This window comes from Mustelus asterias, unplaced genomic scaffold, assembly GCF_964213995.1.
Source record: "Mustelus asterias unplaced genomic scaffold, sMusAst1.hap1.1 HAP1_SCAFFOLD_1095, whole genome shotgun sequence".
NCBI classification, from domain to species: Eukaryota; Metazoa; Chordata; class Chondrichthyes; order Carcharhiniformes; family Triakidae; genus Mustelus; species Mustelus asterias.
In genome coordinates this window covers 42,501-57,500 of record NW_027591040.1, presented here as the reverse complement: position 1 = coordinate 57,500, position 15,000 = coordinate 42,501, and the positions used below count along the sequence as shown (strand labels likewise).

General features: G+C 52.1%; 1 protein-coding gene across 1 annotated transcript in view; it reads left to right on the top strand.

Annotated features, from left to right (window-relative positions):
* Window positions 1–15,000, top strand: part of LOC144487883 (alpha-2-macroglobulin-P-like) — a 96,196-nt gene that overhangs the window by 68,599 nt on the left and 12,597 nt on the right. The window contains exons 18-19 of the mRNA XM_078205931.1: window positions 3,334–3,464; window positions 9,714–9,804. Of these exons, the coding sequence (XP_078062057.1) occupies window positions 3,334–3,464; window positions 9,714–9,804 (222 nt within the window). The remainder of the gene's footprint in view (window positions 1–3,333; window positions 3,465–9,713; window positions 9,805–15,000) is intronic.

Genomic DNA, 15,000 nt, shown 5'->3' with positions numbered 1-15,000 from the left:
ACTCAGGAGGGGGGAAACGAGGGATACTCAGGAGGGGGGAGCGAGGGATACTCAGGAGGGGGGAGCGAGGGATACTCAGGAGGGGGGAGCGAGGGATACTCAGGAGGGGGGAGCGAGGGATATTCAGGATGGGGGAGCGAGGGATACTCAGGATGGGGGAGCGAGGGATACTCAGGAGGGGGGAGCGAGGGATACTCAGGAGGGGGGGAGCGAGGGATACTCAGGAGGGGGGAGCGAGGGATACTCAGGATGGGGGAGCGAGGGATACTCAGGAGGGGGGAGCGAGGGATACTCAGGAGGGGGGAGCGAGGGATACTCAGGAGGGGGGAGCGAGGGATATTCAGGATGGGGGACTGAGGGATACTCAGGATGGGGGAGCGAGGGATACTCAGGATGGGGGAGCGAGGGATACTCAGGATGGGGGAGCGAGGGATACTCAGGAGGGGGGAGCGAGGGATACTCAGGAGGGGGGAGCGAGGGATACTCAGGAGGGGGGAGCGAGGGATATTCAGGATGGGGGACTGAGGGATACTCAGGATGGGGGAGCGAGGGATATTCAGGAGGGGGAGCGAGGGATATTCAGGATGGGGGAGCGAGGGATATTCAGGATAGGGTGAGCGAGGGATATTGGAAGTTGGTGATATGGGGAGGTGGGAGTGAGAGGTATGGGGAGGGGGCTTTGAGAGGTATGGAGATGGGGAGTGAGGGTATGGGTAGGGGGATATGGGGAGTGAGGGATAAGGGTAGTGAGGGAGATTGCGGGTGGGAGTGAGGGATGAGGAGTGAGGGATATGAGTAGTGAGGGATATGGTTGGTGAGGGGTATGGGGAATGAGGGATATGGGTAGTGTGGGAGATTGCAGATGGGAGTGAGGGATATGGTGAGTGAGGGATATGGTGAGTGAGGGATATGGTGAGTGAGGGATATGGTGAGTGAGGGATATGGTGAGTGAGGGATATGGTGAGTGAGGGATATGAGGAGTGAGGGATATGGGGTTTGAGGGATATGGGGAGCGAGGTATATGGGGAGTGATGGATATGGATGATGAGTGGTGTGGGGAATGAGTGACATGGCTAGTGAGGGAGATTGCAGATAGGAGTAAGGTATATGGGTAGTGAGAGATATGGGGAGTGAGGGATATGTGTAGTGATGGATATGCATAATGAGGGATTATGGGAAGTGAGGGATATGGGGAGTGAGGGATATGGGTGGTGAGAGAGAGGGCAGATGGCAGTGAGGGATATGGAGAGTGACAAATATGGCGAGTGAGGGAGATTGTGGTTGGGATTGAGGGATATGGGTATTGAGAGATATGGGGAGTGAGGGATATGGGGAGTGAGGGATGTAGGGTGTGAGGGATCTGGGGAGCGAGGGATAAGGGGAGCGAGGGATAAGGGGAGCGAGGGATAAGGGGAGCGAGGGATAAGGGGAGTGAGGGATCTGGGGAGCGAGGGATATGGGGAGCGAGGGATATGGGGAGCGAGTGATATGGGGAGCGAGGGATACGGTGAGTAAGGGATTTGGGGAGTGAGGGATATGGGGAGTGAGGGATTTGGGGAGTGAGGGATTTGGGGAGTGAGGGATATGGGGAGTGAGGGATATGGGGAGTGAGGGATATGGGGAGTGAGGGATATGGGGAGTGAGGGATATGGGGGTGAGGGACGTGGGGAGCGAGGGACATGGGGAGCGGGGGATATGGGGAGCGAGGTATCTGGGGAGCGGGGGATATGGGGAGCGAGGGATATGGGGAGTGAGGGATATGGGGAGTGAGGGATATGGGGAGTGAGGGATATGGGGAGTGAGGGATATGGGGAGTGAGGGATATGGGGAGTGAGGGATATGGGGAGTGAGGGATATTCAGGATGGGGGAGCGAGGGATATTCAGGATGGGAGTGAGGGATATTCAGGATAGGGTGAGTGAGGGATATTGGAAGTTTGTGATATGGGGAGGTGGGAGTGAGAGGTATGGGGAGGGGGCTTTGAGAGGTATGGAGATGGGGAGTGAGGGTATGGGTAGGGGGATATGGGGAGTGAGGGATATGGGTAGTGAGGGAGATTGTGGAAGGGAGTGAGGGATGAGGAGTGAGGCATATGAGTAGTGAGGGATATGGTTGGTGAGGGGTATGGGGAATGAGTGATATGGCTAGTGAGGGAGCTTGCGGATAGGAGTGAGGGATATGGGTAGTGAGGGATATGTGGAGTGAGGAATATGTGTAGTGATGGATATGCATAATGAGGGATTATGGGGAGTGAGGGATATGGGGAGTGAGGGATATGTGGAGTGAGGAATATGTGTAGTGATGGATATGCATAATGAGGGATTATGGGGAGTGAGGGATATGGGGAGTGAGGGATATGGGTGGTGAGAGAGATGGCAGATGGCAGTGAGGGATATGGAGAGTGACAGATATGGCGAGTGAGGGAGATTGTGGTTGGGAATGAGGGATATGGGTATTGAGAGATATGGGGAGTGAGGGATATGGGGAGTGAGGGATGTAGGGTGTGAGAGATATGGGGAGTGAGAGATATGGGGAGTGAGGGATATGGGGAGTGCGGGATGTAGGGTGTGAGGGATTTGGGGAATGAGGGATTTGGGGAGTGAGGGATAAGGGGAGCGAGGGATATGCGGAGCGAGGTATATGGGGAGTGATGGATATGGATGATGAGTGGTGTGGGGAATGAGTGACATGGCTAGTGAGGGAGATTGCGGATAGGAGTAAGGGATATGGGTAGTGAGAGATATGGGGAGTGAGGGATATGTGTAGTGATGGATATGCATAATGAGGGATTATGGGGAGTGAGGGATATGGGGAGTGAGGGATATGGGTGGTGAGAGAGAGGGCAGATGGCAGTGAGGGATATGGAGAGTGACAAATATGGTGAGTGAGGGAGATTGTGGTTGGGAATGAGGGATATGGGTATTGAGAGATATGGGGAGTGAGGGATATGGGGAGTGAGGGATGTAGGGTGTGAGGGATATGGGGAATGAGGGATCTGGGGAGCGAGGGATCTGGGGAGCGAGGGATCTGGGGAGCGAGGGATATGGGGAGCGAGGGATATGGGGAGCGAGGGATATGGGGAGCGAGGGATATGGGGAGCGAGGGATACGGGGAGCGAGGGATACGGGGAGCGAGGGATAAGGGGAGCGAGGGATCTGGGGAGCGAGGGATATGGGGAGCGAGGGATATGGGGAGTGAGTGATATGGGGAGCGAGGGATACGGGGAGCGAGGGATATGGGGAGTAATGGATTTTGTGGATGGGCGTGTGGGATACAGTACGTGAATTCTTCTGACACTCCATGCATCCAGTAATTTAATATGTTTCACTTACAGATATCTCTGCGTTATAACACACCACTCAGAAAGAAAGACTCGGCTTTCAGAGTCTCTGCAGAGCTGGTGCCGAATTTGGAGAATGGAAAAGTGTATGAAGGATCACAGCACAGGATTAATATGAATGTCAGGTGGATGAGTTCAATGTTTCCAGTGCCACAGGGTGGCATAGCGGGCACAGTGGGTTAACACAGCTGCCTCACAGCGCCAGGGGACCCGGGTTCGATTCCCGGCTCGGGTCACTGTCTGTGCGGAGTCTGCGCCTTCTCCCCGTGTCTGCGTGGGTTTTCCCCCGGGTGCTCCGGTTTCCTCCCACGGTTCGAAAGGCGTGCTGGTTAGGTGGATTGGCCGTGCTAAATTGCCCCTTAGTGTCTGGGGGACGAGCTGGGGTAAATACGGGGATAGGACCTGGGAAGGATTGTTGTCGGTGCAGGGTCGATTGGCCGAATGGCCTCGAATGGCACTGGAGGGGGCTGCCGAGGAGATTCACTGGGTTGATTCCAGAGTTGAGAGGGTTGGCTTATGAGGAGAGACTGAGTAGACTGGGGCTATACTCATTGGAATTCAGAAGAGTGAGGGGGGGATCTTATAGAAACATATAAGATTATGAAGGGAATAGATAAGATAGAAGCAGGGAAGTTGTTTCCACTGGCGGGTGAAACTAGAACTAGGGGGCATAGCCTCAAAATAAGAGGGAGCAGATTTAGGACTGAGTTGAGGAGGAACTTCTTCACACAAAGGGGTTGTGAATCTGTGGGATTCCCTGCCCAGTTGAGGCTCCCTCGGTGAATGTTTTTAAGGCAAGGGTAGATAGATTTTTGAAGGAATTAAGGGTTATGGTGAGCGGGCGGGTAAGTGGAACCGAGTCCACGAAAAGATCAGCCATGATCTTATTGAATGGCGGAGCAAGCTCGAGGGGCCAGATGGCCGACTCCTGCTCCTAGTTCTTATGTTCTTCTGCACTGTAGGTTTCTATGGTTCGATGGAGTCAGTGTTTACCGGGTGTGAGGGTCAGTATTTACCGGGTGTGAGGGTCAGTATTTACCCCGTGTGAGGGTCAGTATTTACCGGGTGTGAGGGTCAGTATTTACCGGGTGTGAGGGTCAGTATTTACCCCGTGTGAGGGTCAGTATTTACCCCGTGTGAGGGTCAGTATTTACCGGGTGTGAGGGTCAGTATTTACCCAGTGTGAGGCTCAGTATTTACCCCGTGTGAGGGTCAGTATTTACCCCGTGTGAGGGTCAGTATTTACCCCGTGTGAGGGTCTGTATTTACCCCGTGTGAGGGTCAGTATTTACCCCGTGTGAGGGTCAGTATTTACCCCGTGTGAGGGTCAGTATTTACCCCGTGTGAGGGTCAGTATTTACCCCGTGTGAGGGTCAGTATTTACCGGGTGTGAGGGTCAGTATTTACCGGGTGTGAGGGTCAGTATTTACCGGGTGTGAGGGTCAGTATTTACCGGGTGTGAGGGTCAGTATTTACCGGGTGTGAGGGTCAGTATTTACCCCGTGTGAGGGTCAGTATTTACCCCGTGTGAGGGTCAGTATTTACCCCGTGTGAGGGACAGTATTTACCGGGTGTGAGGGTCCGTATTTACCCCGTGTGAGGGTCAGTATTTACCCCGTGTGAGGGTCAGTATTTACCCCGTGTGAGGGTCAGTATTTACCCCGTGTGAGGGTCAGTATTTTCCGGGTGTGAGGGTCAGTATTTACCGGGTGTGAGGGTCAGTATTTACCGGGTGTGAGGGTCAGTATTTACCGGGTGTGAGGGTCAGTATTTACCGTGTGTGAGGGTCAGTATTTACCCCGTGTGAGGGTCAGTATTTACCGGGTGTGAGGGTCAGTATTTACCGGGTGTGAGGGTCAGTATTTACCCCGTGTGAGGGTCAGTATTTACCCCGTGTGAGGGTCAGTATTTACCGGGTGAGAGGGTCAGTATTTACCGGGTGTGAGGGTCAGTATTTTCCCCGTGTGAGGGTCAGTATTTTCCCCGTGTGAGGATCAGTATTTACCCCGTGTGAGGGTCAGTATTTACCCCGTGTGAGGGTCAGTATTTACCGGGTGTGAGGGTCAGTATTTACCGGGTGTGAGGGTCCGTATTTACCCCGTGTGAGGGTCAGTATTTACCCCGTGTGAGGGTCAGTATTTACCGGGTGAGAGGGTCAGTATTTACCGGGTGTGAGGGTCAGTATTTACCCCGTGTGAGGGTCAGTATTTACCGGGTGTGAGGGTCAGTATTTACCCCGTGTGAGGGTCAGTATTTACCCCGTGTGAGGGTCAGTATTTACCGGGTGAGAGGGTCAGTATTTACCGGGTGTGAGGGTCAGTATTTACCCCGTGTGAGGGTCAGTATTTTCCCCGTGTGAGGGTCAGTATTTTCCCCGTGTGAGGGTCAGTATTTACCCCGTGTGAGGGTCAGTATTTACCCCGTGTGAGGGTCAGTATTTACCGGGTGTGAGGGTCAGTATTTACCGGGTGTGAGGGTCCGTATTTACCCCGTGTGAGGGTCAGTATTTACCCCGTGTGAGGGTCAGTATTTACCGGGTGAGAGGGTCAGTATTTACCGGGTGTGAGGGTCAGTATTTACCGGGTGTGAGGGTCAGTATTTACCGGGTGTGAGGGTCAGTATTTACCCCGTGTGAGGGTCAGTATTTACCCCGTGTGAGGGTCAGTATTTACCCCGTGTGAGAGTCAGTATTTACCCCGTGTGAGGGTCAGTATTTACCGGGTGTGAGGGTCAGTATTTACCGGGTGAGAGGGTCAGTATTTACCGGGTGTGAGGGTCAGTATTTACCGGGTGTGAGGGTCAGTATTTACCCCGTGTGAGGGTCAGTATTTACCGGGTGTGAGGGTCAGTATTTACCCCGTGTGAGAGTCAGTATTTACCCCGTGTGAGGGTCAGTATTTACCCCGTGTGAGAGTCAGTATTTACCCCGTGTGAGGGTCAGTATTTACCCCGTGTGAGGGTCAGTATTTACCCCGTGTGAGGGTCAGTATTTACCCCGTGTGAGGGTCAGTATTTACCCCGTGTGAGGGTCAGTATTTACCGGGTGTGAGGGTCAGTATTTACCGGGTGTGAGGGTCAGTATTTACCGGGTGTGAGGGTCAGTATTTACCGTGTGTGAGGGTCAGTATTTACCCCGTGTGAGGGTCAGTATTTACCGGGTGTGAGGGTCAGTATTTACCGTGTGTGAGGGTCAGTATTTACCCCGTGTGAGGGTCAGTATTTACCGGGTGTGAGGGTCAGTATTTACCGGGTGTGAGGGTCAGTATTTACCGGGTGTGAGGGTCAGTATTTACACCGTGTGAGGGTCAGTATTTACCCCGTGTGAGGGTCAGTATTTACCCCGTGTGAGGGTCAGTATTTACCCCGTGTGAGGGTCAGTATTTACCGGGTGTGAGGGTCAGTATTTACCCCGTGTGAGGGTCAGTATTTACCCCGTGTGAGGGTCAGTATTTACCGGGTGTGAGGGTCAGTATTTACCCCGTGTGAGGGTCAGTATTTACCGGGTGTGAGGGTCAGTATTTACCGGGTGTGAGGGTCAGTATTTACCGGGTGTGAGGGTCAGTATTTACCCCGTGTGAGTGTCAGTATTTACCGGGTGTGAGGGTCAGTATTTACCCCGTGTGAGGGTCAGTATTTACCCCGTGTGAGGGTCAGTATTTACCCCGTGTGAGGGTCAGTATTTACCCCGTGTGAGGGTCAGTATTTACCGGGTGTGAGGGTCAGTATTTACCCCGTGTGAGTGTCAGTATTTACCGGGTGTGAGGGTCAGTATTTACCGGGTGTGAGGGTCAGTATTTACCGGGTGTGAGGGTCAGTATTTACCCCGTGTGAGGGTCAGTATTTACCCCGTGTGAGGGTCAGTATTTACCGGGTGTGAGGGTCCGTATTTACCCCGTGTGAGGGTCAGTATTTACCGGGTGTGAGGGTCAGTATTTACCCCGTGTGAGGGTCAGTATTTACCGGGTGTGAGGGTCAGTATTTACCGGGTGTGAGGGTCAGTATTTACCGGGTGTGAGGGTCAGTATTTACCCCGTGTGAGGGTCAGTATTTACCCCGTGTGAGGGTCAGTATTTACCGGGTGTGAGGGTCCGTATTTACCCCGTGTGAGGGTCAGTATTTACCCCGTGTGAGGGTCAGTATTTACCCCGTGTGAGGGTCAGTATTTACCCCGTGTGAGGGTCAGTATTTACCGGGTGTGAGGGTCAGTATTTACCGGGTGTGAGGGTCAGTATTTACCCCGTGTGAGGGTCAGTATTTACCCCGTGTGTGGGTCAGTATTTACCGGGTGTGAGGGTCAGTATTTACCCCGTGTGTGGGTCAGTATTTACCCCGTGTGTGGGTCAGTATTTACCCCGTGTGAGGGTCAGTATTTACCCCGTGTGTGGGTCAGTATTTACCGGGTGTGAGGGTCAGTATTTACCGGGTGTGAGGGTCAGTATTTACCGGGTGTGAGGGTCAGTATTTACCCCGTGTGAGGGTCAGTATTTACCCCGTGTGTGGGTCAGTATTTACCGGGTGTGAGGGTCAGTATTTACCCCGTGTGAGGGTCAGTATTTACCCCGTGTGTGGGTCAGTATTTACCCCGTGTGAGGGTCAGTATTTACCCCGTGTGTGGGTCAGTATTTACCGGGTGTGAGGGTCAGTATTTACCGGGTGTGAGGGTCAGTATTTACCGGGTGTGAGGGTCAGTATTTACCCCGTGTGAGGGTCAGTATTTACCGGGTGTGAGGGTCAGTATTTACCCCGTGTGAGGGTCAGTATTTACCGGGTGTGAGGGTCAGTATTTACCGGGTGTGAGGGTCAGTATTTACCGGGTGTGAGGGTCAGTATTTACCGGGTGTGAGGGTCAGTATTTACCGGGTGTGAGGGTCAGTATTTACCGGGTGTGTGGGTCAGTATTTTCCCCGTGTGAGGGTCAGTATTTACCCCGTGTGAGGGTCAGTATTTACCGGGTGTGAGGGTCAGTATTTACCCCGTGTGAGGGTCAGTATTTACCGGGTGTGAGGGTCAGTATTTACCCCGTGTGAGGGTCAGTATTTACCGGGTGTGAGGGTCAGTATTTACCCCGTGTGAGGGTCAGTATTTACCGGGTGAGAGGGTCAGTATTTACCGGGTGTGAGGGTCAGTATTTACCCCGTGTGAGGGTCAGTATTTACCGGGTGTGAGGGTCAGTATTTACCGGGTGTGAGGGTCAGTATTTACCAGGTGTGAGGGTCAGTATTTACCGGGTGTGAGGGTCAGTATTTACCCCGTGTGAGGGTCAGTATTTACCCCGTGTGAGGGTCAGTATTTACCGGGTGTGTGGGTCAGTATTTACCCCGTGTGAGGGTCAGTATTTACCGGGTGTGAGGGTCAGTATTTACCGGGTGTGAGGGTCAGTATTTACCGGGTGTGAGGGTCAGTATTTACCCCGTGTGAGGGTCAGTATTTACCGGGTGTGAGGGTCAGTATTTACCGGGTGTGTGGGTCAGTATTTACCGGGTGTGAGGGTCAGTATTTACCCCGTGTGAGGGTCAGTATTTACCGGGTGTGAGGGTCAGTATTTACCGGGTGTGAGGGTCAGTATTTACCGGGTGTGAGGGTCAGTATTTACCCCGTGTGAGGGTCAGTATTTACCCCGTGTGAGGGTCAGTATTTACCCCGTGTGAGGGTCAGTATTTACCCCGTGTGAGGGTCAGTATTTACCCCGTGTGAGGGTCAGTATTTACCCCGTGTGAGGGTCAGTATTTACCGGGTGTGAGGGTCAGTATTTACCCCGTGTGAGGGTCAGTATTTACTGGGTGTGAGGGTCAGTATTTACCCCGTGTGAGGGTCAGTATTTACCCGGTGTGAGGGTCAGTATTTACCGGGTGTGAGGGTCAGTATTTACCCCGTGTGAGGGTCAGTATTTACCCCGTGTGAGGGTCAGTATTTACCCCGTGTGAGGGTCAGTATTTACCCCGTGTGAGGGTCAGTATTTACCCCGTGTGAGGGTCAGTATTTACCGGGTGTGAGGGTCAGTATTTACCCCGTGTGAGGGTCAGTATTTACTGGGTGTGAGGGTCAGTATTTACCCCGTGTGAGGGTCAGTATTTACCCGGTGTGAGGGTCAGTATTTACCGGGTGTGAGGGTCAGTATTTACCCCGTGTGAGGGTCAGTATTTACCCCGTGTGAGGGTCAGTATTTACCGGGTGTGAGGGTCAGTATTTACCCCGTGTGAGGGTCAGTATTTACCGGGTGTGAGGGTCAGTATTTACCCCGTGTGAGGGTCAGTATTTACCGGGTGTGAGGGTCAGTATTTACCAGGTGTGAGGGTCAGTATTTACCCCGTGTGAGGGTCAGTTTTTATTGACAATGTTAATCTATCTCCTTCTCTTCCTCTCTCCTGTTCTAGTTACGTTGGTGAGCGGCCTGTTACGAACATGGTGCTTGTGGATGTAATCCTTCCGTCTGGATTCTCCCCCGTTAAGGGCTCTTGTTCTGAAGTACGTGAGAATGTGAAAAATATAATCAACTGAGTGTGTTGTCCCAGGTCTAATCTCTCAGTGTGGTGTCCCAGGTCTAATCTCTCAGTGTGGTTTCCCAGGTCTAATCTCTCAGTGTGGTGTCCCAGGTCTAATCTCTCAGTGTGGTTTCCCAGGTCTAATCTCTCAGTGTGGTTTCCCAGGTCTAATCTCTCAGTGTGGTTTCCCAGGTCTAATCTCTCAGTGTGGTGTCCCAGGTCTAATCTCTCAGTGTGGTGTCCCAGGTCTAATCTCTCAGTGTGGTTTCCCAGGTCTAATCTCTCAGTGTGGTGTCCCAGGTCTAATCTCTCAGTGTGGTTTCCCAGGTCTAATCTCTCAGTGTGGTTTCCCAGGTCTAATCTCTCAGTGTGGTGTCCCAGGTCTAATCTCTCAGTGTGGTTTCCCAGGTCTAATCTCTCAGTGTGGTTTCCCAGGTCTAATCTCTCAGTGTGGTGTCCCAGGTCTAATCTCTCAGTGTGGTTTCCCAGGTCTAATCTCTCAGTGTGGTTTCCCAGGTCTAAACTCTCAGTGTGGTGTCCCAGGTCTAATCTCTCAGTGTGGTTTCCCAGGTCTAAACTCTCGGTGTGGTGTCCCAGGTCTAATCTCTCAGTGTGGTGTCCCAGGTCTAATCTCTCAGTGTGGTGTCCCAGGTCTAATCTCTCAGTGTGGTGTCCCAGGTCTAAACTCTCAGTGTGGTGTCCCAGGTCTAATCTCTCAGTGTGGTTTCCCAGGTCTAATCTCTCAGTGTGGTGTCCCAGGTCTAAACTCTCAGTGTGGTGTCCCAGGTCTAATCTCTCAGTGTGGTTTCCCAGGTCTAATCTCTCAGTGTGGTTTCCCAGGTCTAATCTCTCAGTGTGGTGTCCCAGGTCTAATCTCTCAGTGTGGTGTCCCAGGTCTAATCTCTCAGTGTGGTTTCCCAGGTCTAATCTCTCAGTGTGGTTTCCCAGGTCTAATCTCTCAGTGTGGTTTCCCAGGTCTAATCTCTCAGTGTGGTGTCCCAAGTCTAATCTCTCAGTGTGGTTTCCCAGGTCTAATCTCTCAGTGTGGTGTCCCAGGTCCCAAACTCTCAGTGTGGTTTCCCAGGTCTAATTACTCAGTGTGGTTTCCCAGGTCTAATCTCTCAGTGTGGTTTCCCAGGTCTAATCTCTCAGTGTGGTTTCCCAGGTCTAAACTCTCAGTGTGGTGTCCCAGGTCTAATCTCTCAGTGTGGTGTCCCAGGTCTAATCTCTCAGCGTGGTTTCCCAGGTCTAATCTCTCAGTGTGGTGTCCCAGGTCCCAAACTCTCAGTGTGGTTTCCCAGGTCTAATCTCTCAGTGTGGTTTCCCAGGTCTAATCTCTCAGTGTGGTTTCCCAGGTCTAATCTCTCAGTGTGGTTTCCCAGGTCTAATCTCTCAGTGTGGTGTCCCAGGTCTAATCTCTCAGTGTGGTTTCCCAGGTCTAATCTCTCAGTGTGGTGTCCCAGGTCTAATCTCTCAGTGTGGTTTCCCAGGTCTAATCTCTCAGTGTGGTTTCCCAGGTCTAATCTCTCAGTGTGGTTTCCCAGGTCCCAAACTCTCAGTGTGGTGTCCCAGGTCTAATCTCTCAGTGTGGTTTCCCAGGTCTAATCTCTCAGCGTGGTGTCCCAGGTCTAATCTCTCAGTGTGGTTTCCCAGGTCTAATCTCTCAGTGTGGTTTCCCAGGTCTAATCTCTCAGTGTGGTTTCCCAGGTCCCAAACTCTCAGTGTGGTGTCCCAGGTCTAATCTCTCAGTGTGGTTTCCCAGGTCTAATCTCTCAGTGTGGTTTCCCAGGTCTAATCTCTCAGTGTGGTTTCCCAGGTCTAATCTCTCAGTGTGGTGTCCCAGGTCCCAAACTCTCAGTGTGGTGTCCCAGGTCTAATCTCTCAGTGTGGTGTCCCAGGTCTAATCTCTCAGTGTGGTGTCCCAGGTCTAATCTCTCAGTGTGGTGTCCCAGGTCTAATCTCTCAGTGTGGTGTCCCAGGTCTAATCTCTCAGTGTGGTTTCCCAGGTCTAATCTCTCAGTGTGGTGTCCCAGGTCTAATCTCTCAGTGTGGTTTCCCAGGTCTAAACTCTCAGTGTGGTGTCCCAGGTCTAAACTCTCAGTGTGGTGTCCCAGGTCTAATCTCTCAGTGTGGTGTCCCAGGTCTAATCTCTCAGTGTGGTTTCCCAGGTCTAATCTCTCAGTGTGGTTTCCCAGGTCTAATCTCTCAGTGTGGTGTCCCAGGTCTAATCTCTCAGTGTGGTGTCCCAGGTCTAATCTCTCAGTGTGGTGTCCCAGGTCTAATCTCTCAGTGTGGTGTCCCAGGTCTAATCTCTCAGTGTGGTGTCCCAGGTCTAATCTCTCAGTGTGGTTTCCCAGGTCTAATCTCTCAGTGTGGTTTCCCAGGTCTAATCTCTCAGTGTGGTGTCCCAGGTCTAATCTCTCAGTGTGGTGTCCCAGGTCTAATCTCTCAGTGTGGTGTCCCAGGTCTAATCTCTCAGTGTGGTTTCCCAGGTCTAAACTCTCAGTGTGGTTTCCCAGGTCTAATCTCTCAGTGTGGTGTCCCAGGTCTAATCTCTCAGTGTGGTGTCCCAGGTCTAATCTCTCAGTGTGGTTTCCCAGGTCTAAACTCTCAGTGTGGTTTCCCAGGTCTAATCTCTCAGTGTGGTTTCCCAGGTCTAATCTCTCAGTGTGGTGTCCCAGGTCCCAAACTCTCAGTGTGGTGTCCCAGGTCTAATCTCTCAGTGTGGTGTCCCAGGTCTAATCTCTCAGTGTGGTGTCCCAGGTCTAATCTCTCAGTGTGGTTTCCCAGGTCTAATCTCTCAGTGTGGTGTCCCAGGTCAAATCTCTCAGTGTGGTGTCCCAGGTCTAATCTCTCAGTGTGGTTTCCCAGGTCTAATCTCTCAGTGTGGTTTCCCAGGTCTAATCTCTCAGTGTGGTGTCCCAGGTCTAATCTCTCAGTGTGGTGTCCCAGGTCTAATCTCTCAGTGTGGTTTCCCAGGTCTAATCTCTCAGTGTGGTTTCCCAGGTCTAATCTCTCAGTGTGGTATCCCAGGTCTAATCTCTCAGTGTGGTTTCCCAGGTCTAATCTCTCAGTGTGGTGTCCCAGGTCTAATCTCTCAGTGTGGTGTCCCAGGTCTAATCTCTCAGTGTGGTTTCCCAGGTCTAATCTCTCAGTGTGGTGTCCCAGGTCTAATCTCTCAGTGTGGTGTCCCAGGTCTAATCTCTCAGTGTGGTTTCCCAGGTCTAATCTCTCAGTGTGGTGTCCCAGGTCTAAACTCTCAGTGTGGTTTCCCAGGTCTAATCTCTCAGTGTGGTGTCCCAGGTCTAATCTCTCAGTGTGGTCTCCCAGGTCTAAACTCTCAGTGTGGTTTCCCAGGTCTAAACTCTCAGTGTGGTTTCCCAGGTCTAATCTCTCAGTGTGGTGTCCCAGGTCTAATCTCTCAGTGTGGTTTCCCAGGTCTAAACTCTCAGTGTGGTTTCCCAGGTCTAATCTCTCAGTGTGGTTTCCCAGGTCTAATCTCTCAGTGTGGTTTCCCAGGTCTAAACTCTCAGTGTGGTTTCCCAGGTCTAATCTCTCAGTGTGGTGTCCCAGGTCTAATCTCTCAGTGTGGTTTCCCAGGTCTAAACTCTCAGTGTGGTTTCCCAGGTCTAAACTCTCAGTGTGGTTTCCCAGGTCTAATCTCTCAGTGTGGTTTCCCAGGTCTAAACTCTCAGTGTGGTTTCCCAGGTCTAAACTCTCAGTGTGGTGTCCCAGGTCTAATCTCTCAGTGTGGTGTCCCAGGTCTAAACTCTCAGTGTGGTGTCCCAGGTCTAATCTCTCAGTGTGGTTTCCCAGGTCTAAACTCTCAGTGTGGTTTCCCAGGTCTAATCTCTCAGTGTGGTGTCCCAGGTCTAATCTCTCAGTGTGGTTTCCCAGGTCCCAATCTCTCAGTGTGGTGTCCCAGGTCTAATCTCTCAGTGTGGTGTCCCAGGTCTAATCTCTCAGTGTGGTTTCCCAGGTCTAATCTCTCAGTGTGGTTTCCCAGGTCTAATCTCTCAGTGTGGTGTCCCAGGTCTAATCTCTCAGTGTGGTTTCCCAGGTCTAATCTCTCAGTGTGGTTTCCCAGGTCTAATCTCTCAGTGTGGTGTCCCAGGTCTAATCTCTCAGTGTGGTGTCCCAGGTCTAATCTCTCAGTGTGGTTTCCCAGGTCTAATCTCTCAGTGTGGTTTCCCAGGTCTAAACTCTCAGTGTGGTTTCCCAGGTCTAAACTCTCAGTGTGGTCTCCCAGGTCTAATCTCTCAGTGTGGTGTCCCAGGTCTAATCTCTCAGTGTGGTGTCCCAGGTCTAATCTCTCAGTGTGGTGTCCCAGGTCTAAACTCTCAGTGTGGTTTCCCAGGTCTCATCTCACAGTGTGGTGTCCCAGGTCTAATCTCTCAGTGTGGTTTCCCAGGTCTAATCTCTCAGTGTGGTCTCCCAGGTCTAATCTCTCAGTGTGGTGTCCCAGGTCTAATCTCTCAGTGTGGTTTCCCAGGTCTAATCTCTCAGTGTGGTGTCCCAGGTCTAATCTCTCAGTGTGGTGTCCCAGGTCTAAACTCTCAGTGTGGTTTCCCAGGTCTCATCTCACAGTGTGGTGTCCCAGGTCTAATCTCTCAGTGTGGTTTCCCAGGTCTAATCTCTCAGTGTGGTGTCCCAGGTCCCAATCTCTCAGTGTGGTTTCCCAGGTCTAATCTCTCAGTGTGGTTTCCCAGGTCTAAACTCTCAGTGTGGTTTCCCAGGTCTAAACTCTCAGTGTGGTGTCCCAGGTCTAATCTCTCAGTGTGGTCTCCCAGGTCTAATCTCTCAGTGTGGTGTCCCAGGTCTAATCTCTCAGTGTGGTCTCCCAGGTCTAATCTCTCAGTGTGGTTTCCCAGGTGTAATCTCTCAGTGTGGTATCCCAGGTCCCAAACTCTCAGTGTGGACAATATCCAGGCTCGGGTCGTCAAGTGGCGAGTAACATTCGCGGCTGACAACTGCCAGGCAAAGGCCAGTCACCAAGAGAGAATCTAACCATCTCCCCCCTTGATAATCACTGGGATTAAATTGCTGAATCCACCCCCGCCCACTATCAACATCCTGGGGTGACAGAAACTGAACCGGGCCCCAGCCAGTTCATTGAATCCTAGAATCCCAAGAGTAGAGGAGGAGGACCCTCGGTCCATTGAATCTCCCCCAAGCACAA